Source organism: Vigna radiata, unplaced genomic scaffold (genome assembly GCF_000741045.1).
Source record: "Vigna radiata var. radiata cultivar VC1973A unplaced genomic scaffold, Vradiata_ver6 scaffold_201, whole genome shotgun sequence".
Taxonomy (NCBI): Eukaryota; Viridiplantae; Streptophyta; class Magnoliopsida; order Fabales; family Fabaceae; genus Vigna; species Vigna radiata.
The window spans coordinates 429,194-452,890 of NW_014543621.1; the positions used below are offsets into that span (position 1 = coordinate 429,194).

Genomic DNA, 23,697 nt, shown 5'->3' on the forward strand with positions numbered 1-23,697 from the left:
ATTCCTCTCATGCTCATGCAAGTCCATCATATTTACTTCTTCTTCTTCTTTTTTTCATTTTATTATTTATTTATTTAAAACCTAAGATACTTACTTCCGCATGCAACGTACCAAAAAAAAAATTAAGAAATTTTGCCTCTGCTGTAGAATTTGACAACTAGTCCAAAAATAAAACAAAGCCAAGCACATTTAACTTTTCTCTTTCAAAACTAAAGAAAATAAATCCTGCAATTAAAAAATAAAATCCAAACAATAATATCACATGTGTTTCTCTCTCCTTATTTAAAACCCAATAACAACTCAAAATATAAAAATCTCCCCAACAGATCTTCTCTCCTTAACAAAAATTTAAATCTTCCATAACATATAAAATATATATATATATATATATATATATATATATATATATATATATATATATATATTATAAATACGTAGACTATGCTATCATCCAATAAAATAAAACACCCCAAACTCAAATATAAAAATAAAATGCCTAGGCCCACCTTTTTTAATGCATATGTATAAAAATTTATATTATATTAACATAATATATAAATTTACTCTTTCTTTCAGTATAAAAGTCCAAACTAAAATCACTAATTTTACTAATTAAATTTTCTTACTACTCCAAAATACGTTTATTACGCAATGAATGAAACTTCTCTCAAAATCATCACCGTACATCATACACAATGACTTGCTACACATACGGCTGCCAAGCTATTGGCACGTCTCATCCTCTCTCCAAAGTGAAATGAAAGCTTCAAAAGCAATTCATCATTGTGTGCTCTCTCCATCCACGTAGCAACTCACCTATTGAATGAATAAGAAAATGAACGGAAGCCCTTTCTTCGAGCACGAGAATCAACGCATAAAAGTAACAATGCTTCTCTCATTGACAACTTGGAACAACGTGAACGTCTCCTGCCAGCCCTTGCACAAAACGAAAAAGAAAAGGAATGTGTTTCTTTCATTCAACCCATGAAAAACCAGCGTGAATCCATTCCCAAGCACTCAAAAACGTTCAAAAGAAAGGCCAAGTGAAGAGTGGCGGCTGGAAGCCCTCCAAGGCCGTGTGTTTTTCAATTTGTGAGGATGAGGCCACACAAAAAACCCTAGGGTGCCAAGTCACACCCTTAATTTTTGGGCCTAGTATCTCTAAAATTTTCCCTCCAATCAATGACGAAAATAATAAACTCAGATAATTCAAATTAATTAAAATAAGAATTTTTGGTCAAGTTAAGCACAATTAGGATAAAAAGAAAAATACTGGACATTCAAGCACAATTTCCTGATTAAATCTAACACAATAAGCTAAGTGAAATTGAAAAAATATTGATTCATCAATTTCATTGCTCTCCAATGAGTAGAAATTCCAGTAGTATGTCCAGAAGCAATTTTCCTACAAAACCTTTCAAGATCTTTTGTAAATCAAACATTTTAGAATCACAGTAATGCAAGAAATAATACAGGTAAGAAGTGAATACGCAGAATTATCAATGTAACAGTAAATACATGCATAATCAACTACATTCAACACATAATCGATTTTAATATGATTTAAACATATTCTATTATCAAATTAACACTAATTAAATTTAAAATCAAACATCCGATTTCATTGATAGTAAAATGATATTACAACCAGATATAACTACTGATAATGGCTTATGATGCCTATTACAAAAGATAGTAAGGATAAAATCAACCATTATTAAACAAAGGACTCTATCATGACAAATAGGTTCTTCTGGTAACCCTTATTTTGAGTCAAAAGTTTCCAAAGAGTCCTCCTTAGAAGAACTGTCTTCTTCTTATTGTTGAATCACACTACGATTGTCAAATTTGTCATTCAGAACTCTGAATTGTTCAACAGCAAATCTTTCAGACTTTGTTTTAGGAATAAGCATTGTTTTATCTTCATCCTTGAAGCACCAGCTATTTGTAGTTTTAGGAATAAGCATTGTTCTATCTTCATCCTTGAAGCACCAGCCATTTGTAGTTTTCTTTAGACCAAGACTTACAATTGTATTTTGGTTTATCATATTTGTACCGTTGCAAGAACATTTCTTCTCACCAATGACCCTTACTCCTTGTATTACAAGAACCCTGCTTATAAAGACAACATATGGCAGGTAGTAAGAACATTTCTTCTCACAGCTTTCTTCATATGAATTTTGATCACTTCTATCCAGTTAGTTTGGAATTTTGTTTATGATAGCGTGCATCAAATATACATCTTCAGTTGTCATTCTGTCATGAACTAACCTTCCAAGTAAGATAACCCATGAAAGAATGTGGGCAATAATTTTCTCTTCCTTCTTCAGTCCTTCATGTTCATAGAGTCTTTCTGTTGAATGACTTTGGGGAATCCTTATCCAGCTTAAGTAAAGATCACTTTTCTTCAAATTTAGATTGAATTCAGAGTTGGATAAGTAGGAATGTACACCTTTTGCTTTAAGACTAGTAAATAACATCCAAATAAAGTCATCAATAAAAACATCTACTCCTTTCACTCTTGATTTAATGTCTCCATCCACAAATTTCAGATTGTTGTAGAAAACTTTTACTAAGTCAGGGTACCAATCCCCCTTCATCTAGACAAATGTCGACAACTCTTGGATTTCCAGCCAATTAGGAAATTGAAATCCCTTTCTTTTAAATTTACTAAGACTCAAACATTTAGGATGAGCAATGACCTTGGCAGAACCGTTCAAAAATATTTCTCTTGTTTCCTCATCACTGATCCAACCAGAAGGATCAGAGCTTCTTGCTACAACAATTTTCTTTCCTCTGTTTCCACCAGATGTTCTCTTAGAAGATGCCATGAAATTGAATTTTTTGGAAACCTTCTTCTTCAGTTTTAGGGTTATCAGAGCAACACCAACCCCACTAAATGCTCTCTCAGTTTAAAATACAAACACAATCTACAAGCGCGAACCAAGATTCAGCAAAATTAGGCCCATTTTTAAAATTTCAAACTTGGAAAGCGCAAAATAAAGACACAAAGTCGATTTTATTAAATCTTAAGTTGACTACTGTATGATAGAGAGTTTTCAAAAACAGACACATACATACAGAGACATACAATTGATTGTGCTCATAACTTAGTCGATTAAAAGTCGTAAAAATAATTTTCATATCAATACAAATAAACAAACAATCAATCAATCATACACACAATCAAACATCACCAATCAAACAATTTTTATGCATGATGTAGTAAGATGATATTTGTTACCAGTTTTAGACACTCAAGAAACTTGATGTAATCATGTTAGTTCATCCTTGACTTCTCACTGCATGTCACAACATTTGTTGCTAACCTGCAAAACAATTCAAGTTTTTTGATGCAGGTACCCATTTGAATTTGGGTTCTTGATTGTTAGTTGCAGCAAGATGTTCCTTAGGAATCCATCTTTATAAGCCTTTAGGAACACCAACCTTTCTGTAAAAACAATTTCTAATAGTATGACCAATGTTATTGCAGTAAAAGAAAGCATGTTTAACGGGTTTACTCAATTCAGTAAACTTATTTGTATTGGTCCTATTAGATTGAGCTTTATATCCAATTCCTTGTTTATATTGCTCTTCCTGAAGACTTTAAAACATTATTCAAATTATCTCTACCCTGTGTGAATTTAGCTAGCGTGCTAGTGATAACGGTCTAAAAATCGTTATTTTCATGCTTGAATATGATATCAAAACACACCCTTTGTGGCTTAGAATGAGCTTAAATCAAGTAAAACACTTAATTGACTCATGTGAGAGTCAAAAGTTGGTTTTAGATATATTATGCTTGTTTTTGCATTGTTTTGCAGGATTTTGATGAGAATTGAAGATGGAAGTGAATTAGGAAGGACTTAGACTCAGGAAAGAAGAAGAAGAAAAAGGAAGAAAACAAGAGCCTATGCACCGCTTAGCGTCAAATTCCAACGCTGAGCGACCAGAGAGATTAGAGGCAAACCGCTCAGCAGTTAAACTGACCGCTGAGCGGTGACGCAGTTAGAGGGAAACCGCTGAGCGGTTAAATTGGACGTTGAGCGGTTAAATTCTGTTAGTTTTTTGGTCTATAAATAGACCCAGTGCGATTCCCAAAGCAATCTTTTGGCAGGCAGAGACGTCCAGAGCTGTTTTACACACCTTGGAGGAGGTTCCTTGGATGCTTAGGCTCCAATCTACCAAATTTAGGGTTTATTCTTCCATTCTTTCATTATATTTCATCTAGTTTCACCATGTCCATGGTGAACNATTCTTCCATTCTTTCATTATATTTCATCTAGTTTCACCATGTCCATGGTGAACTAAACCCTTTGTTGTTGGGGAACAATGTAATCTTTTGAAACTCTCTTATATGAAAATTCTTATTTTCTTTATATGCTTGCATATGCTTATATTATCAATTGTTGGGTTCCTTACCTTTGCTTAATGCTTTTATCTTTAACTCATTCAATAAATGCTTTTTGTCTTTATTGATACGGAGACATACAATAATGTCATGAACTGGGGGGAATTCCTTGATTATGCTAATACCACCTAGAGATAGGGGTAGGACGATCAATTGTATTTTGCTTTCGTTTATCATGCATTATTAGTTACTAGAAGATGCTAGAGATAGCAAGCCAATAATTAGTAATAGACTCTTTTCGCCAAGAGATTGGGTTTAGGGTAGACTAAAAAAGTTTGCATGACAATATGATAAATAAGCAAAGTAGATAAGAAGAGTAGATAAAAGAGGGTGGATAAGATGAAATTGCAAACCCCAACAACTTCATTCATCCATAGTCTTTTCTAGCCAATTGATTCACTGCATTTTGCATGTTTATTTTCGTTTTGCATCCAAACCCTAAAATTAATTTCTTCTCAAGTCTTATGCGATTAATTTACATGAATGTTAAGGCCTAAGAGTCCTTTGGGAAACGATACTCGGACTTACCCGTTTTATATTACTTGATAACGATCTGGTACACTTGTCAGGAACTTAACAAGTTTTTGGCGTCGTTGCTGGGGACTCGTGGTTTAACTTATCTAGTAGTTTAAACTGATTAAATTTGACTTGATTGTATATATTTTGTTTTTCTTTTTCTTTTTTTTTATTTTTATATAAAAGTGCTACTAGGGTTTTTTTTTTCTTGTGCATGCAGGAGACGAGACATACTAGGAGCAATAAAAATACACAACCTCTTCTTGAAGGATTGAGTGATACAAGGGGAAGGAGAGTCAGACACCTATCTAGGGAATTGTTGGCCCTTTCCATTTTAACAGCATAGCCATGCCAACAGACCATACGACCAACATGGTGATGAATCCAGCACTTATCCATCTGGTGCAAAGCAACCAGTTTCACGGTTTGTCAAATGAGAATCCATATGATCATTTGACAACGTTTAGTGAAATCTACAACACTGTGAAGATGACGGGGGTGCCAGATGAACGAGTAAAGCTTAGCTTGTTTCCATTCTCATTGGGAGGCAATGCTAAGACGTGGCTTAATTCCTTTCCTGAAGGAACATTCACTGCATGGGAGACTGTGCCAACCAAGTTTGTCAATAAATATTTTCCACAATCCTAAGTTACTCAGGGAAGGTTGGAGATTTCATCATTCAAACAAGGCATGGAGGAGACTCTTGGTCAAGCATAGGATAGGTTTAAAATCCTATTGAGGAAGACACCAGTCCACAGGTTTGACAAGACAACCCTAGTTCTTGCTTACCTAGGTTGCTTAAACACGCAAAGTAAGATGATGTTGGACGCCTCAGCTGGAGGTGATATCAAGAGAAAGATTGAAGATGAAGCTTATGACTTGATTGAGAGTATGACTACTAATAAGCAGGAAACTTACAGTGAAACGGGCGCACCTGTTCAGAAGAGAGGAGTTTTGCACTTGCCTGCTGATGATGCCATGCTAACTCAGAATCATCTTCTGACTCAAAAGCTAGACAACTTGACGAAAATATTATCACAACTTCCGAAGGAGATTCGTAATGTCTCCCAAGCGCAACAACTTTGTGATTTCTGTGGTGGTGACCATATTAATGGTCGATGTGCTATACTAAAGGAGATGCAACAGGAAGCAAACTATATGGGGAATCAGTTCTAGTATAGGCAGGGGAACTTCAACCAAGGCAACTCTACCCAAGGTTGGCAGAACCATCCTAGTATTGGGCAACCTCTGAATAACCCATCTGGGCAAACAGGAGGCTTCCGACCACAACAACCTTCACCCTTGTGGCAACAGGTTAATCATTTGACAGAAGTTGTTACAGACCTAAATGCTAGATTTGACAAATTCCTGAAGGTTTATGAGTCTAATCATGCAAGTGACCAAGCTAGTTTCAGATCCCTGAAGATGCAAATTGGTCAGCTGTCAAAGAGGGTAGAAACCACTATGAAGAACCAATTTAGGGCTAATACTGATGTTAACCCTAAAGAGGAGGCAAAGTTGTTGTTACTAAAAGAGAAGTTGAGGAAATTGAAAGCAGTGAAGAGGAAGAAGTGGAAAAAGAAATTATTGAGCTAGATAGTAGTGAAGGTGAGGAAGAAGAGGAAGTAAGAGATAGTCACTATGAGCCATTCAGGGAAATTTTTGACCAAGTGACTGTGGTGCCTTCAGTGATCCAACAGATTCCTGCATATTCTGAATGAATAAAATATTATCTTAGAGATACAATAGATCATGATGAACAGGAACAAGAATTTGATATTCCACCTCAAAAGAAGAATTATTCGCCCAAGGTAAAAGATCCAGGTTGTTTAACTCTTTCATGTGTTGTGAATGATGTTGATGTAAGAGGAGCCATGATAGATTCTGGATCTAGCATTAATATGATGCCTAAGCGTTTCTTGAAGAAAATTGGAGGGCTAGTATTAAAACCGTCTAACCTTACTATGACGGTGGCGGATGGTTCTACAAAAGAACCACTTGGTATGGTGGAGAATGTGATTGTGCGTGTGGAGCAACTAAAGTTCTTGGTTGATTTTATAGTCATAGGCATGGAAAATGATGAGAGGATTCCAATGATTCTTGGAAGACCTTTCTTGGCAACTTCAAAGATGTTTATTAGTGTCCATGATGGAAGAATCATGATGAGAGACCATGAACACGTGCTATTATATAATGGCTCTAAAGAGAATAATGTTAAAGTTAAAAAGAGAGCCAGACATAAAAAGACATGGAGAGAAGCTGCATCTGAAGATAACACAATAGGTACTGATATTGACAGTTGTAATGTTTTGTAGGTACCTAAAGATGAAGAGGTTGATAAAGGAGGAACAATCCACTCAGAGGATACATCACTTCCACGTGGTTCACAAGTAAGATTCAAGAATAGAAAGTGGATCGTGAACAAGATTAAAGAAGGTGGAGTGGTGGAGATTAGAAGACCATACACCAAAGCCATCAGAAGAGTGGATAGAAGGCAGTTGATGAGTTGGGTAGATGAAGACCCCAACCGGGATAGGAAGACATGATGTTATCTTATTAAATCCCAATTGTTGTAAAATATTTTTAGTTTTAGGTTTAGTTTATTTTATTTTGGACATGTAATTCTTTGGATTTTAAAACATTTTTGGGTAGCATCTATTGAGAGATGCTAAAATTTTATGTATCTACTGAAGGATACACTGAAGTACACCTACTGAAAGGTGTTGGGAGACACTTACTGATGAGTGCTAGACAGGTTTGGGTCAGGCTCGTGACGTTAAACAAGCGCTACGTATCTGGGAGGCAACCTAGTTGATTATACCTGTTTTTAACTTTGTGTTAAGTGCATTGCATGTTTGAATGTTGCATTTGAGAGGGGAAAGGCATGTGATTGAAAAATTGAAGATCAAAATTAAGTGCTACAGGGTTAGATTGCTCAAAGCAAGCAAAGAAAAGGGAAAGAAAATTACTTCCTACCGCTGAGCGGTTCATTTGATCGCTGAGCGGTGGCGGCGCAAACCTGGCTCGAGTTTGTTAAAAGCTTAACATTTTTAGGTTTCTACACTTTGAAACCTCTTTTTTGTAGTTCGCCCAAGCGGTCTCCTTAAGCCCTATCACTTATCTTTCACTTTCAAGAGCTTTCTAAAGAGATTTCCTCATTTTTCCCATCACCCACTCACAAAAATCTCATTTTTCTACCACTATCTTGTCAAGGTTTGGGGTTTTTGTTGAGGGTTGTGCATTGGAGAGGCATTCATCATCAATTAGGAGTAAGTTTAGCAAGCATCTAAGATCTCCACTCAAGTAAGTTGTGCAATTTCATTCTTAGGGTTTCTAATTGGGTTTTAATGAAGAACATGCTTAGGAACATGATAAATTAGGGCTTTTGATTTCTATTCATGATTTGATGAAATAAAAGTTGTTTGAACCGATTGAATTGCATGAATTTGGTCTGGAATTATGGATTTGGTGTAAGAGTGGAGATTAGGATTGTTGAAACAGAGTTTTTGAAAAACCTAGTTGGAAACCGCTGAGCAGTCTCCCTGACCACTGAGCGGAATTCAACAGCTTTTGGGTTTTGAGTTTTATGATGCTTGGACGCTGAGGGGCCTTATTTTTCCCTTAGTACTTGACTGTGTTTGTTTTGGAAATTTAATTGATGATTTGCTAACCTCTAATGATGAATTTTTGTGATGTTATTGAACTTATTTTATACAAGAATGTCATCCTTCAGGAGGGTGAAGACCATGGGCAACAAGAGAAAGGAGCTAGAAAGGCCAAGGAGATTTTATTCTTCTCTGTTCCTTTCTAAGAAGCATGAGGAGCATTATGTGACTGTACAGGAGAGGCGTTTATTGATGGAGAGGAAGGTCATGTACATTCCAGATTTAGCTCCAGAGTTTGGACTAGAGATAGAGAGGCGAGGCTGGGAGAGATTGACCACCTATCCTGCACCAGCTAGCATTGAGTTGGTGAAGTAATTTAATGTCAATGCCTTGCCCAGAGGAGGACTATCAGCTGGGAGGTACATGAGCTACATGACACACCACCAGTGCACAGGTGGACTATGGACGAGTTCCATAGTACGATGGCTTGGCCTCAACAGCAGGTCTGAAGCAGCTGGAGCACCAGGCAAAGATGATGATAATCAGGAGGATGATGATTTTGAGGATGCACAAGCTGGTGATGAGTACGACTCAGATGAGAACATGGACTGATAGGGCATCTACTGATGGATGTCAACACTTAGACAGGGATTTTTCCTTTTTCTTTTGCTTTTGTACGTTGGATTTGTAAATTAGGTGAACTTTATTTTTGTGTCTATGCTTGGCTTGTACACTGATTCTAATGATGGTTTGATGATGATATTGCATGATGAGTTATTTGATGATCAGTTATTTGATGATGATTGAATGTGGTTAATGATTGAGACTGTGTGCATGTTGATATTCAGGTGAATGGTTCACTAACTATGTGAACAGATGTGTGGTGATTTATGACTGTGATTATGATGCTAAGCAGAGTGTTTGAATGATGTTTGAGAAAGCATGTTGTGTGAGGTATTGAGCTCCAGAGTATTTCCTGATATATGTACTATTCATAGGGAAGCATGAATGATATTGCCTGAGTCTTTATAATTGATTGAAGTGCATGTTTATATCATATGATCAAGGCCATGTTTGGAAGCCCTTAGCCAAATTTTCGCCCAAAGTGATTAAAATGTTATACCCTTTTTGAACCTTAGCCTTAAATAGGATGAAAAGCCTTGCTTTGAATTAATTACCTTGAGTTGGGTTGAGAATAATTGTATGCATTGAAAAGGTTCAAGTTTGGGGTTGAGAATAATTGTATGTATTGGGAAAGAGTGAGATTGGTGAAAAAAAGAGTTGTGCTTGAACTTTGAATGTTAAAATAACTCTCTTAACTCAAGGATTTTGTGCTCCAGAAAAACCAATTTTTCTTGTTAGCCCAACCTCATTATAAGCCTTAGAAAAGTCCCTGTGATGACATTTTCATGTGATAAGATCGATTGTTTTAAATGAAGGGCAATTTTGTTTTATGTGAAATGTGAATAGTTGAGAATGGAATGTCCCCTTAAACACTTGAGTGATTGAGTGAAACACTTGTTATGAAACAAGTTGGCTTCTTTTTACACCAAGAGGGGGGGGGTGAATTGGTGTTAATTCAAAATTAAAATCTTTTCGCAATCTTAGTATGAAAAAATTGAAAGCTTTTGATCTTTCCTTGAAATGCAAGTTATTGAATATTTAGTGCAGCGGAAACACGCAGTTGACTGACTAGCAAATATAGTCGACTGAAAAATAAAGAGTGTAGGGATAAGAAAATTCAAACGCTGTGTTTATACTGGTTCGGCCAACAATGCCTACATCCAGTGTCCTTCCAACCCAGGAAGCAAATGCACTATAATGATTGTGGTTTTTACAACAAGGAATTTATAGAAGCACTACGCAAAAATATAAATCTCCTCTCTAACCCAAAACCAAATATAGCTGCACACACAAAACCAGAATTGCAGCAAGAATCCCCTCTTCTGCAATCTGCACCCACGTCGAACAATCCTCAACGTGTCACCAACACTCTTTACAGGATGCCAAGTCTATCAAGATCAAACCCGAAGCACCTTCTCTGTGCAGATATTGATCAAACAGTAAGAGCAATGACTTCTCCTTCTGAATCTCTCTCAAGCAAGATCACCACCGTCTTCTTGGAGAATTCTTGGAGCGTCTAACGAATTCAATCTGAAACAGGAAAATGAAAATGTCAGATCACAAAAGTCTCAGAACAATTTGTGTTCTGTCTATTTATAGCTTTCTATTTCATCATATTGATTCATAGTCGAATAGCCTACTAATATAGTTGACTGTATTATAACAATTATAACAGACAATCAACATAAAGGCTCCTTAGTCAACAAAATCAATACACATTTATTATAGTTGACTAGGTCATTCAGTTTTAACTAACTTTCAAAAATATAGCCGTTGGAGCTTGTAGGCTTAACAAAATTTCAAACACAACAAAAACACAGTCGAATATGCATTTCACAATGTATACTGACACATGAAAAATCACTTTGAAATTCTTTTCAGCTCAAAATCTCACACATCACTTGTTCACAAAACTGTACAAAGATTTTAGCATAGGCGAATCCATTAAGAGTGTATTCAACTGGACTAGAATACTAGCGACGTCTATAATACTATAGACGTCAGTGCCCCTAGAAACTAACGTCTATATGTTTGACAGGTAAGTGAAATGTCATTTCTTTCCGTCATATAGACATTTGTGCCCCTCCTACCCGACGTCTATAGTTTGGTAGGTAGGTGAAAAGTTTTTAATTTTTTCCGCCATCTAGACGTCCGGTCCCGCCATCTGACGTCTATATGTGATTATAGACGTCAGGGCTCCACCGAATCGACGTCTATAGTCTGACCAGGTATGTGAAAAGTCATTTGTTTCCGCCAAGTAGACGTCTTGTCACGTAAAGTCGACGTCTATATATAACACAAATACTAATTTTTAAATCGAATGGACGTATATTATTGAGGTGCCCGATGTATATGCGATTATAAACGTTGGGTTTGTGGGCAACTGACATCTAATTTCTTGTTAAATAATTAGTGCGAACCAGTAATTTGCGAACCAACAGTTTGATCGTCTTCCTTCGCTTTTTCTCTCCGTGCTCTGCATTTTCAGGTGTGTTTGATCTCCCGTGAACCATTTAAAGTTGTTTTTACTCCGATTAAAGTAATCTTTAATGTATTATCTTTCATTTGAACCAATTAAAATGAGTTTTCGTTGTGTTTTGGTGCAGTTTTTCTTGTGTCTTTGGGTAGCGTAGTGCACCTTCTCCCTTTGCAAGTTTCCTCATTAGAAAAATTTGCGTTTCTTGGATCTCTTTTGGCATTCCAACTTGAAGTCGAACCTGGGTCCTTGCATAGTGTCATTCCCATTGCCAAAGAAAAAGAATACGGTGACACCTTATTCTTTTTCATTGGCGGTCAAAATGGACTTATGCAACGACTCAGATTCGTCTTTGGGTTGAAATGCCATAAGAGATGCAAAAGACGCGAAGAAACTAGCAAAGGAAGGAGGTGTTACTACGCTACCCAAAGACACGAGAAAAACTGTACCAAAACAAACGGACACTTCATAAAACGTCGATTAATGCACTGACCAACATCTATAGTGCCCTTAGACGTTGGTTAATGCAATGTCTGACGTCTTTATAGACGTTGCACATGTCATTGAACCGACATCTATAGTGCCCTTAGACGTGAGTTAGTGAAATGTCTAATATCTTTATAGATGTCACACTTGTCATTGAACCGATGTCTATAACGACGTCGCACTTGCAGAAATTCGAAGTCCCATTAACGTCACCCATAAAGACGTCGGTTCGGGAGGTGACGTGAAAAGCCTAGAATAACTGACGTGTAAAGCCCTTTCTGCACTAGTGATTCTCTTCAATCTCTTCCTCATTGATAACGGTTTAAAACACTGTTATTTGAAATGAGATTTTGATACTAAAAACACCTTTTTTCACTTAGAAACTTACTTGGACTCATCCTTTTTGAATAAATTGAGTGAATAAGAGAGTTGAGGTTGATTTGAATGATTTTATGACTAATTCCCCTTGTTTTGACAAAGATTAAGGTAATACTGGAAGAATAGAAGAAATACCAAGAAGAGGGAGCTCAGAAGGGGTCAAAAAGGTACCAAAAGGAAGGAAAACACGCAGCCCAAGCGTTCAGAAGCGCAACTGAAGCGAGAAAAATCGACGTTCATCGCCTGAGCGATGGCCCTCGACGCCCAAGAGGTGGGGCTTCGTAGCCTGGGCATCCAAATCTGATGCCTGGGCCTTACATGTCCCTCAATTCACGCCCGAGCGGCCCCCCTACGACGCTTAAGCGAGAATTCACGTGGATCAGACCGTGTTTCTGCTCTGTTTTAATTCTTTTGGACCAGGCCTCGCTCTGGCACGCCTCTGACACTATTTGAAGGACCCTAGGGCTCTAGGTTTGACATCCCTGGCAGAGAAGAGCATAGCAATACACTCTTAGCCTACTCTTAATCTTCCATTCTCATTTTTTCTTCTATTGTTCATAGAGTTCCCCCACGTCTATGGGGAACTAATTTCTATTTGTTGTTGGGGAATGATGTAACCTTGTAAAATATCACGTATTTGAATTGATTCTTAATTCCATATGTTTTTTCATTAATTGTTAGAGTAATTCATCTGTTTCTATTCTTGCTTATACAATAACATTATTTATGAATTGCATGAGTGCTGGGAGGTTCCTTTCAATTCAGGTTCTTGTTGAATTACTCCTAAGGGTTATATTGCTCAAGGATGAGGGTATGAGTCTTAGTCATCTTAACCTCTTGATCTTCAAATCTTTTTACCAGGAATGCTAAGAATTATATGAACTGGTAATTAGGGATAGGCTTATTTACCGAAGGATCGGGTTTAAGTGATTCAGTGAGGGACGTTGGCATTAATGCATAAAGAAGAATTCTTATATACATGAGAGGGAACTTGGTGAAATCTAACCCCAACAACATATCCATCTCATATAAATCAACCTCCGTTCATATTTTTGCTCCTTTGCCATTGATCAATTGCAATCTTTATTTTATTTATTATTTTTGCATCCCAAACCCATAATCTCTTTTATTTGAAGTCTTAATTAATCTTCTTTTCACACAACTGTTCAACACCGAAAGTCCTCTAGGATACGATACTTGGTCTTACCACTTTATATTACTTGTGCGACTCGGTACACTTGCTGATTTGCCCCAACAAGTTTTTGACGCCGTTGCGAGGGACTCATAGTTTAAGCTATTCTATTTGTGTGATTCTTGATTAATTTTGACTTTTTTTTATTTTTCCCATTTTTAGTAACAGTACATATGTTGCTGCATTACATGTTCTTATGTTTTACTGTTTGATAAATCTGCTGAACATGTTTGATGTACTGTGGTGTATGTTCCTATGCTAATTGTTTGATATATTTGTGAAACATGCTTATATGCTTATGTGCAATGTGAAATACTTTATCAAATATAGGTTACTACACATTTTGCAAAGTGAAAAATGACAAGCACTTTTATGAACTTATAATTGTGTGACAAAGTTATAGTACAGTCGACTACATTAGTACTGGATTTGACTATGTTAAAACCTTTGTACAGATTTTGAGAATCAGTGCTCTGTGACGTTTTGAATTGAAAAGAATTTCAAAGTGGTTTTTCATGAGACAGTCGACCTTGTCCAATGTACATTCATGCCACTGCGCTCTAACGGCTATATTTTTAAAAGTTAGTTAAGCATTGATGACTTAGTCAATTGTATTAAATGTGTGTTTCTTCTTGTTGACTGAGAGCTACTATGTTGACTGTCTATTATAACTGTACTAATACAGTCGATTGAATTAGTAACGTATTCGATTGAGAAACAATCTGAATGACAGAAAACTATAACTTGACTAAACGCGAATTGTTCAAAGACTTTTGACGCTCTAACATTTTCATTACTTGTTTTAGATTGAATTCTCTGTTTTAACAACTCCAAGAATTCTCCAAGAGGACGGTGGTGATCTTTCTTGAGAGAGATTCAGAGAGAGATAGCTTGTGCGCTCCTGCTTGATCAAAAACTACACAAGAAGGTGATTCTTGATTGATCGTTGAAGGCTTAGCATCTTGTGAAGACTACTACACTTTGTGAAGGCTTGACATCTTGTGAACCTGTTGTGATACAGGGGTTACACGTTGAGAATTGTTCGACGTGGGTTCAGATTGCAGAAGAGAGGATTCTTGCCGCAAGTCTGGTTTTTGTTGTTGCAGCTATATTTTGGTTTTGGGTTAGAGAGGAGATTTATATTTTTGAAGTGAGGTCTTCTATAAATTCCTTGTTGTAAAAACCACAACCATTATAGTGCATTTGCTTCTTGGGTTGGAAGGACACTGGATGTATGCATTGTTGGCCGAACCAGTATAAAAACCAGTGTTTGATTTTCTCTATCCATGCATTCTTTAATTCCAGTCGACTTTATCTGTTAAGCAGTCAACTACGTTTCCGCTGCATATAAATTTTCATTACTTGCATTTCAAGAAAGATCAAAAAACTTTATACTTTTGATAAAAGATTGCGAAAAGATTTTGTTTTTGAAACATCACCAATTCACCTCCCCTCTTGGTGTTAAAACGAAACCTACTTGTTTCTCAACATCATCACCCTCCAATGTTTGCTCCAACGAAACATCATCTACCTCTGCTCACATCCAAGTGGATGAGCATTGCAAAGAGAACACGTACACATACAAAACACAAACAAACAACAAGGGTAAGCTAGGTTGAAAAGCATACACGATATCTAAAGACATTTGTAATGTAAGAATCATATTCACACAATTAAACAAGCAATGCATACTATCATGTTATAACTCAGTTAAACTCGACCGGACTTAGAATGAATATCGATCTAGGACGGGTTGTGCAGGTGGCCTCTACTACTTTGCAAAGCCATTGTCAACGGGTTTCACCCTACCACACACAAGTGTTAGTCCGTTACCGCACAATAGGCTTCCAAGTAATGCCTACACTAAGACCACCTACTACTCTCACCACATGCGTCAATCCTCTCTAAGTGAGAATGAAACCCTTAGAGTGTTAGGATAATCCCTCATAAAGAAGCCTCTTATATTCATTCTAAACACTATGATGATCTCACCTAGAGATCTTACCTTGAATTGTAACCACATCACATTTTAACAAAGTTCCCTATTATCTTAGTAATAAACATCCTCTCATCATTTATAACATATCATTCACAATCATACAAAACCATATATAAGTCACACATCAACTATCATTCACAAAGAAAGTAGAAAAGAATATGTCATAGCGAAATGATTCGCTTGGCACACAAGCTCGCTATGCGAAACCAAGTAACATTCGCATAGCGAATCTGGTTCACATAACGAGTCCTTAGACAAAGGCAACCCAGTTCAACGCATTCGCATAGCGAGGGATCTCGCACTTCGAATTAAACCACAAAGGCTCCAGGCCTCCCACTCTCGCATAGCGCATGTATCATGCTCCTCAAATTAATTAGTAAATTTCCAGACCCAACACCAATGGCACAACAAATCCAATTCACAAGGCGCCTACCACTCTCATTCGAGATTCGAAGAGTGCACCTCATGCGCTACGCGAATGCCCTAGCAGAGAGCAATTCACCAACACGACTCGTTGTGCGACGCACAGCGAGTCTGCAAATTCTGCAGAATTGCAGAACTCAACTACTCGAATTTCATTCTAGGCTTTTTGATGAACTTCTAACACTCCTAATTTGATCTACAAAATGAATTGAACTTGCCTGATTGATTTTAACAGTTTCTAACCTCATTATCTAGTGATTATGCATTGGTTTACACTTTAAATCTTCAATTTCATCCACCTAGCTACCCAATTCTAACTCTACAACTTAGAAACTGTTTTTAACACTTTTAACACTTCTAATAGGTCACAATTGACTTACTTAAGCTATCTAAACTGGCCAGAACAACCTGAAATACCCAATTCAAATTTTGACTGCCTTGGTTCTCTTCATAGGACCTAAAACCCCAATATTTCACTTGACTATCTTTTATTAATCTGTTTAACAAAATTCATTCGATCTAACCACTAAATATCATCGCAACATTGTATCAATACCAGTTCATAAGCATCCAATTCACAGTTCATAACAGACTCAACCAGTAGCACATGTTCAACTAGGCAAAAATCACAAATTCTCATATTAGCTATAATCAAAGTCTAACACATAATCTTCACATGCATTTTATCACAGTTTCTACTGAATCTAACTCGTGCAACCCAAGAATTTCACAGAACAACACAACAACCGCAGCTTCCCTTACCTCTAAGTCGAACCGCTCAAATCACAGGAAGATCTCGATATCTCACTTACTCTTCAAGAATAGGTTAGAGCCACCTATAGATTATCAATTGAAAAGAGAAAATAGATTTTGAAACCTAATTGTGTCTATAACTTGAAGGAAGGCGCAATGTACTACATGCAGCAAGGCTTGCTACATGATCACAACCCTAACATAGAATAGGAATATGGAAAATGACTTACCGGAGGACAACAAAAAAAATTGATCGGATGGGATTGTTGCTCTTGAAGCCCGGATTGTCTAGGCAGCGTCTGATCAACAAACTAACTGTTAACATTTGAGTTGAGATGGAGAGATGGTAGAGCAGAGAAGAAGAAAACGTTGAAGAGAGGCAAGGTTTTTAGATAATGGGAAATGAACTCAGAACTTTTCAAGAGTTTTACTAATAATGGTTCAACCCATTATCTTCTGCCACGTGTTCACCCTCCTAATGTTGTCTTTTTCTCAGGCTTTACATAAATGCTTCCTCCATTAAACAATTCGTTATTAAAAAGGAAGTATTATTAAAATGCTACAACATAAATATTTTAACAACTGAAAAGCACTTGAAAAGATTTTATTATTTTCCAAAGTCAAGCATCTAACTATTAGCATAAAGTCTTTCAATCCTCAAATAAAGTTTGCGAAAAGTTTTTCAATAACACTATTCAACCCTTTCAATTGTTTTCTAGGTACTTCATGCTCAAATGCTTGCTCTATTGTTTTGTTGGTGTGTACAATGGTTTTGGTAAATTACTGGTTCTTCGGTGGCATGCCCTTATCATTGTTCACCATTATTGAGACATTCTTATAGAAAGTGAAGCTTTTTATACTGATTGAAGAATCAAATATAAAAAAAAAAATAATTACCTTTTATTTAATTGATATAAAATGGCTTTCCTACACTAATATGTTAAAACTAATGTTTAGAGGAAGTTAACAAAGTCACAATAGTGGGTTTTTGTACGGATATGGACAAATTTGACTGCTTAATTATGGAAATAGGCAAATTTGGGAAAAATTACGGAAATAGAGAAGTCGTGGGGGCCCAAAAGACTTCTAATAAAGAAGTCTTACCCCCCAAGCACGACTTCACATTGTTCACATGAACAGTGATGAAGTCGTGCACCCCAAAAACGACTTTAGCTCTTTGTAATCGATTACAGGGAGCTGTAATCGATTACAACGTGGTAAAGTCGTGCCCTCCCTGCACGACTTCAACTTTGTAGGCAAAAATGGGCCTGGTAATCGATTACAAACTCATTGTAATCGATTACCAACTGGTGAAGTGTAGTAGTACTGCTTGGTAAGCTATTACAGCATGGTTGTAATGGCTTACTAGAGTGTTGTATGTGCAAAATGTCCCTGGTAATCGGTTACAGCCTGGTGGTAATCGATTACCAGAATTCTTTGGGTGTTGAACAACAATTTTAATGAGGTCTTTTAGAATTGCTCATCTTCCTTTCCCCTGCGAACAAAACAAACAAACCTTTTATCAAACATTTTTATAACTCTTTGTTTTCTTAAATGCTTTTTTTTTTGTCTGAAACAGAGAAAATTACTGAAATTGTTGAATCCATTTATGTACAATTTCTTCAAGCCTGCTATTGAACAAGAGATGCAGATTTGAAAAGTATATATTATTATAGAATAAAGACATACAAAATTCTTTAATAATCAATATTTCTTAGGAGGCGGCAGCTTTAACACGTATAGTTAGAACAAGAAATAATTGAGAGTCAAATTGGTGATGATGAATATCATACCTTCTCAGTAGGTCCTCCTGTTTTTCCTCTAATGAAACCTACATAAGTTCAAATGTAAAGTATGAGTTATTTTCAACCAACCAATGAGACAATTAACTATAGTTGCACTTTGAAAATTATAAAATGAACACTTATGCTCATTCCCACGCTGCCAGCAAGATTACCAAATGAATGGAAAACTGATTCTTACGTTTCCATAGTCCTCAATTAGAGCACCTTTTGTAATTTCTCACAGCTTCACTGAACCAGAAGTATCCTATGAAGAGCCATTTACCAGCACCGAAGACGGCAAAAAGATTACGGAATAAATCTCAATATTAACATGTTTTGCATAATAACACGAACAGAAAACACCGTGATTACCTTTGTCAGGACAATGCCTTTTATCATCCAAAACAACATGTTGTACCATTGCAGGGATACTAGGAATAGTTAATGTTGGTTGTTTATATACAGGAACCTATATAAAGATATGCACACACCAAACTATATAAAGTGTGTTTGGTTTATCATTCTTTATTTACCCCAAATTTTCATTCTTTATTTGGTTTATCATAAAAAGGAGTATTCAACATTTACAGTATACCAAAAAGTTAAAATACCAATAAATAAATAAATAAAATCACAATATTCTAAAAGTTCTCAGATTTCTCACATTTGCCTAAATTTATAGTGATTTTGCTAATCTATTTCTTCAATTAATCCTCTTACGTCATTTAGGAAGGGAGTATCTCTTGATGCCTGTAATAAATAAAGAATATAAGTTATTTAAATTTAATTTTTATCAAAATAAATTAAAACAGCAATATAAAAAACGTATAGCTGAAAATTGATAAAAGGAAACAAAACTATCCTATCTCATAATATAGAGAAAAGGAAGATTATCATCAGAATGATAATATTGTGAGACAATGTCTTCTACAATTATTTTAGTGCATTGAAAGTGATGGTAACAGAGGGCTACAAGTGACTAAATTTAATTCATTCCATTCTATTAGTATTTATTTGTAATTCTCTCTTATCATTCAACAACAAAGTCAATATATTTTTAAATTATAATTCCACCCAGACATTCTTTAGATATAATTAATAAAATTAGCGCATTGGACTTTTGAGAAAAACAAATATAACATACAGGAGTAGATTCTTATAATGACACCCTTATTCTCGAAAGTGACAAATTTCCAATCAGTAGAGAATTTTCTCTTTCAAAAATCTTTCGAGGGTTCCGTCCTTGAGCACTCCATCTGTGAACTGAAGAGTCCGTTGATGTAACCCATATGTTATCATCATGCAAAGCCAATTGAAGAATAGGATTTTCCTCAGTACAGAGCAAAGCACTCTCTCTTGTTTGCAAGTCTGTCAAGTATACACATATAAAACAATTAGGAAGCACAATAAAGGGACATTACATAAAATTCAATTAATCTTTTATGCAAAACTGCACTCATTGAAAGATCTCTGCCACCACTGTAAACGATTTTGCTACTATTATATAGATGATAAGGTAAATATATAGTTGACTCCCACATTGAGTTGTTTTTTACATCTGATTAAACAAAACTATTCTAAAAGTTACATCCGGTTTCTAATTCCTAAAAACTAGACTCTAATATATGTAAATGACCAGCTAAAGCAAATATAATGAGAAGCAATGAAGAATTACCTTCACAAAGAAGTAATTAATATCTAACAACAACAACTTTGATTCAAAGTAATGAGCCAAGCAAACACCACCAAACCACCCTATGCATCTTTGAAGTCATTAATATCTAACAAAACTTAACAAGCTTACATCTTGAAACACTGTCAAGGAGGTAAACCAAGTGTTAACACCGTCGAGGAGGCCGTGAAGAAGGAGGTGACTCCGGTCAACGACTGATTCCACCTTGTGCGACTCACTCGCAAACTCCTCAAAAACGCCAATCGCAAGATCGGCTAGCTTTAGGTTTTTGGAATTAAGGATTTGAAATAGAGAAAAACAAGAGAATTGGGGATTGCGAAGTGACGAAGGACTGTGAGGATAGAAAAGTCGAGACGCGAAGGCTGTGAAGATGGAAACGACAAGACACAAAGGTTGGGAAGATGGAAATGGCGACCCGTGCGAATCACAAGCTCCTCAAAACCACCATCGGAGATCTCCTGAAAAACGTCAATCGCAAGAACAGTGAGCTCCTAATGCTTGGGTTTTCGGAATTAGGAATTTGGAGGAGGAGAAGGCTAGGGATTGCGAAGTGACGAAGGATTGTGAAGATGAAGAAGTCGAAAGGCGAAAGCTAAAAATGAAGAAGGGGAGACACGAAGGTGAAGGTGGAAATGACGCAGTGTAGAAAGTCAAAGAAGGGGAGACGCGAAGATGAAGGTGGAAATGACGCAGTGAAGAAACTCAAAAATACCTCAAGCTCTGAAGGTGAAAAACAAAGTTCTATTTGGGTGTGGAAAAATTATGATAAAAAAATTAAAAAAAAAAAAAAAAACTTGACTGCGGTTATGTATAAAATCGCCTATAATTAGAAAAGGTTTTCAAAACCCGGTGCCCAAACGTCTACTATATTGCTTTATTTTTGTAGTGACCATATCCATGTTAAAATATATTTTCAAATACAAGGCAATAAAATATATTTTTGACATCAATCACCACCTCGCTTCTTTAAATATAGTGAGAAAAAAATTATTTTCTACTAAACACTGAACACCAATAATAACATTTTTATTTTAAAATATAAAATAATTTAGAATAAATCAATTAAAAGATTAAAAATATTTCTTTTAGTTTATTAGAAAAGAGTAGAAAAATTGAGGGCCGTCCATGTAAAATTCTCCATGTCATGAATATTGTACATCATATATTTTGTATTAGAGTTACTTGACTAAAGGTCAACAAACAAAAAAATATAGAGGTGAAAATAGACATAGTGGAAACAAGAATTAGGCATATAGTTGTTTTATATTAAACTTACTTTTAATTAAGTTCTTTAACTAACACTGAAAAGTAGGACAACCCAAATATAAAAAATATAATTCTTAACAAATTTAACTTTATACGGTTAGAAATTAAAGACAAAAGTTCAATATGAACAAAACAAATCCTGAGCTATTATCTTGTTCTACTATAAATACATATTGGAACCTGAGAGACATTCAAGAATTCATCGCATTCAACAATACTTAAGTATTTGATTAACTTCTGCCATAACTTGCATGTAAAAAGGGCCATTGAATACCTTCATTTCAAACAATTCAACACTATAATTAAGTACAATTCCTTTATATATATTTATATATTTATATATTAACATCAGTATACAATAATATTCAATCTAATTTGGCATGCCAAATTTTTCCAGATCATCATCCAACGACAGATAAACTTCATCTAACCATGAAAGCTCTGATCCACTGTCATCGTCATCGCTATAGCAGTTTACACCTTCAGACCTCATCTTCTCGTACACTCTGCACAAAACCCACTGGCTCCAACTTTGATCCTGTGTCAGGGACAACAACAATATTAACATATTATTTAATTTTTTTTCTCTTATGATTAATAGAAAAGAATGTTCAAAGCATGTTTTTAATTCTCCAGTAATTAGCTTAACAAATGAATTTAACAAAGTAACTTACATGTTTTCGTCTTCTCCTAGAACTTCCATAGGACGCAGTGTCAAACCCAGAAGAACATATATGATATTCTTGCATTACCCAGTTGGTTTCAGTAACATGTGGAGCTTCACCAATGTGGAATACCAAGTACTTCTTCGTTCCCACTTTCTTGTCAAAAGTTGAAAATATAGGTTCCGTCACACCTATTTCCTTCCAACACCCATTTTCCGTTGTTCTGTTTTCATTCACTTTGGTAAAGAAATAGTACTGATTCCCACTTAACAAAGCCTTACCTGCATAAATTAAACACATGCATGCATGAATATACAACAAATGGCCATGTCATTCTTATATATCATATACAATGTGTGTGTGTGTATATATATATATATATATATATATATATAGTTTTGAAAAATTGAAAAGAAGTTCCTATTATACCATTTAGTTCCCAAGGATGAAGGCGAGAATCGAGGTCTGGAATGATGTTGGGATGGCATGGAATAAGAGAAGTCTTGCAATAGAGAAAGTGAAGAACAAGTTCTTCATCAGTTGGAGAGAAGAAAAAACCAGGAGGAAGGTTGAAACTTGCATCTTCCATCTTCTGTATTGTTGAATTTGAGAGTGGAATTTGGCACCACAATTCAGTTTTGATTTGTCACTATATATAATGAAGAAAGTTAGAGATAGAGAAAGAGAAACTTTATTATTATCATTATTATTCAAAAATTGAGTGAGTTGCTGTAAGAAAGGCGGCGCTACGTGTAATAGCATCATAATAAGAAAGTGGGACCTGTTAAGAAGGAGAATGCCGGCCAAGGAAGCTAACAAAACAAGCCAGCTAAGATTACAACCTAAGTTAACATTAAATGATTAAATTAGTGTATGGTTAGTTAATTAGGAAGGATAAGGATTAAGGAACATGAGACCCACATCTAGTTTTGTGCATGGTGCATTAAAATTTTTCCACGTTTATCTAATTATCTATTCCTTTAACCTAACTGGCATAATCCATTACTATACGCTTTCCCACCCGTTAATCATTGCAGTTGCATGCAGTTCACACAAGGGATATGATGTGATATTTCTCACCAATGTTTCTATACATAAACTAATGATATCTGATATAATATAATGTTGTTTTCTCACATAAACCTCAATTCATCAAACTAAATTTTTGCACTCCTTTCTTCAATGATGAGACATCAATGCATTACCTAAATTCGATTGCGATCTCACACACAAAAAAAAAAATGCCATCTGTTAGAAAAACCCACGTAGAAAAGCAATCATGATAGCAGATCAGAGACATCTGATATCTGATGTGGTCAAAATAATTTCACTAGTGTGTGAACGACGTGCCCCTGACACGAGAAAAAGGGTTCTCCTCAGCAACACGCGTCAAAATGAAAGCGTCATTGCTCATATGTTCTCACGT

General features: G+C 35.9%; 1 protein-coding gene and 1 long non-coding RNA gene across 3 annotated transcripts; both read right to left on the minus strand.

Moving 5' to 3' along the window:
* Nucleotides 1-15,480: 15,480 nt before the first annotated feature.
* LOC111241171 lies at nucleotides 15,481-21,215 on the minus strand. Of its 2 annotated transcripts, XR_002666977.1 has the most exons (4): nucleotides 20,452-21,215; nucleotides 19,792-20,015; nucleotides 18,847-19,397; nucleotides 15,481-18,694 (listed from the first exon to the last, which is right to left on the minus strand). It is a non-coding gene; the product is annotated as an uncharacterized LOC111241171 (long non-coding RNA). The 2 variants fall into 2 exon arrangements; XR_002666976.1 differs by having other exon boundaries at nucleotides 15,481-19,397; nucleotides 20,452-21,174.
* Nucleotides 21,216-21,752: 537 nt separating this feature from the next.
* LOC106754718 (NAC domain-containing protein 104) lies at nucleotides 21,753-22,915 on the minus strand. The gene is made up of 3 exons (XM_014636780.2): nucleotides 22,701-22,915; nucleotides 22,281-22,552; nucleotides 21,753-22,144 (listed from the first exon to the last, which is right to left on the minus strand). The coding sequence occupies exons 1-3, from the start codon at nucleotides 22,858-22,860 to the stop codon at nucleotides 21,977-21,979; spliced, it is 600 nt and encodes a 199-aa protein (XP_014492266.1). The 5' UTR covers nucleotides 22,861-22,915; the 3' UTR covers nucleotides 21,753-21,976.
* Between the last annotated feature and the right edge of the window lie 782 nt (nucleotides 22,916-23,697).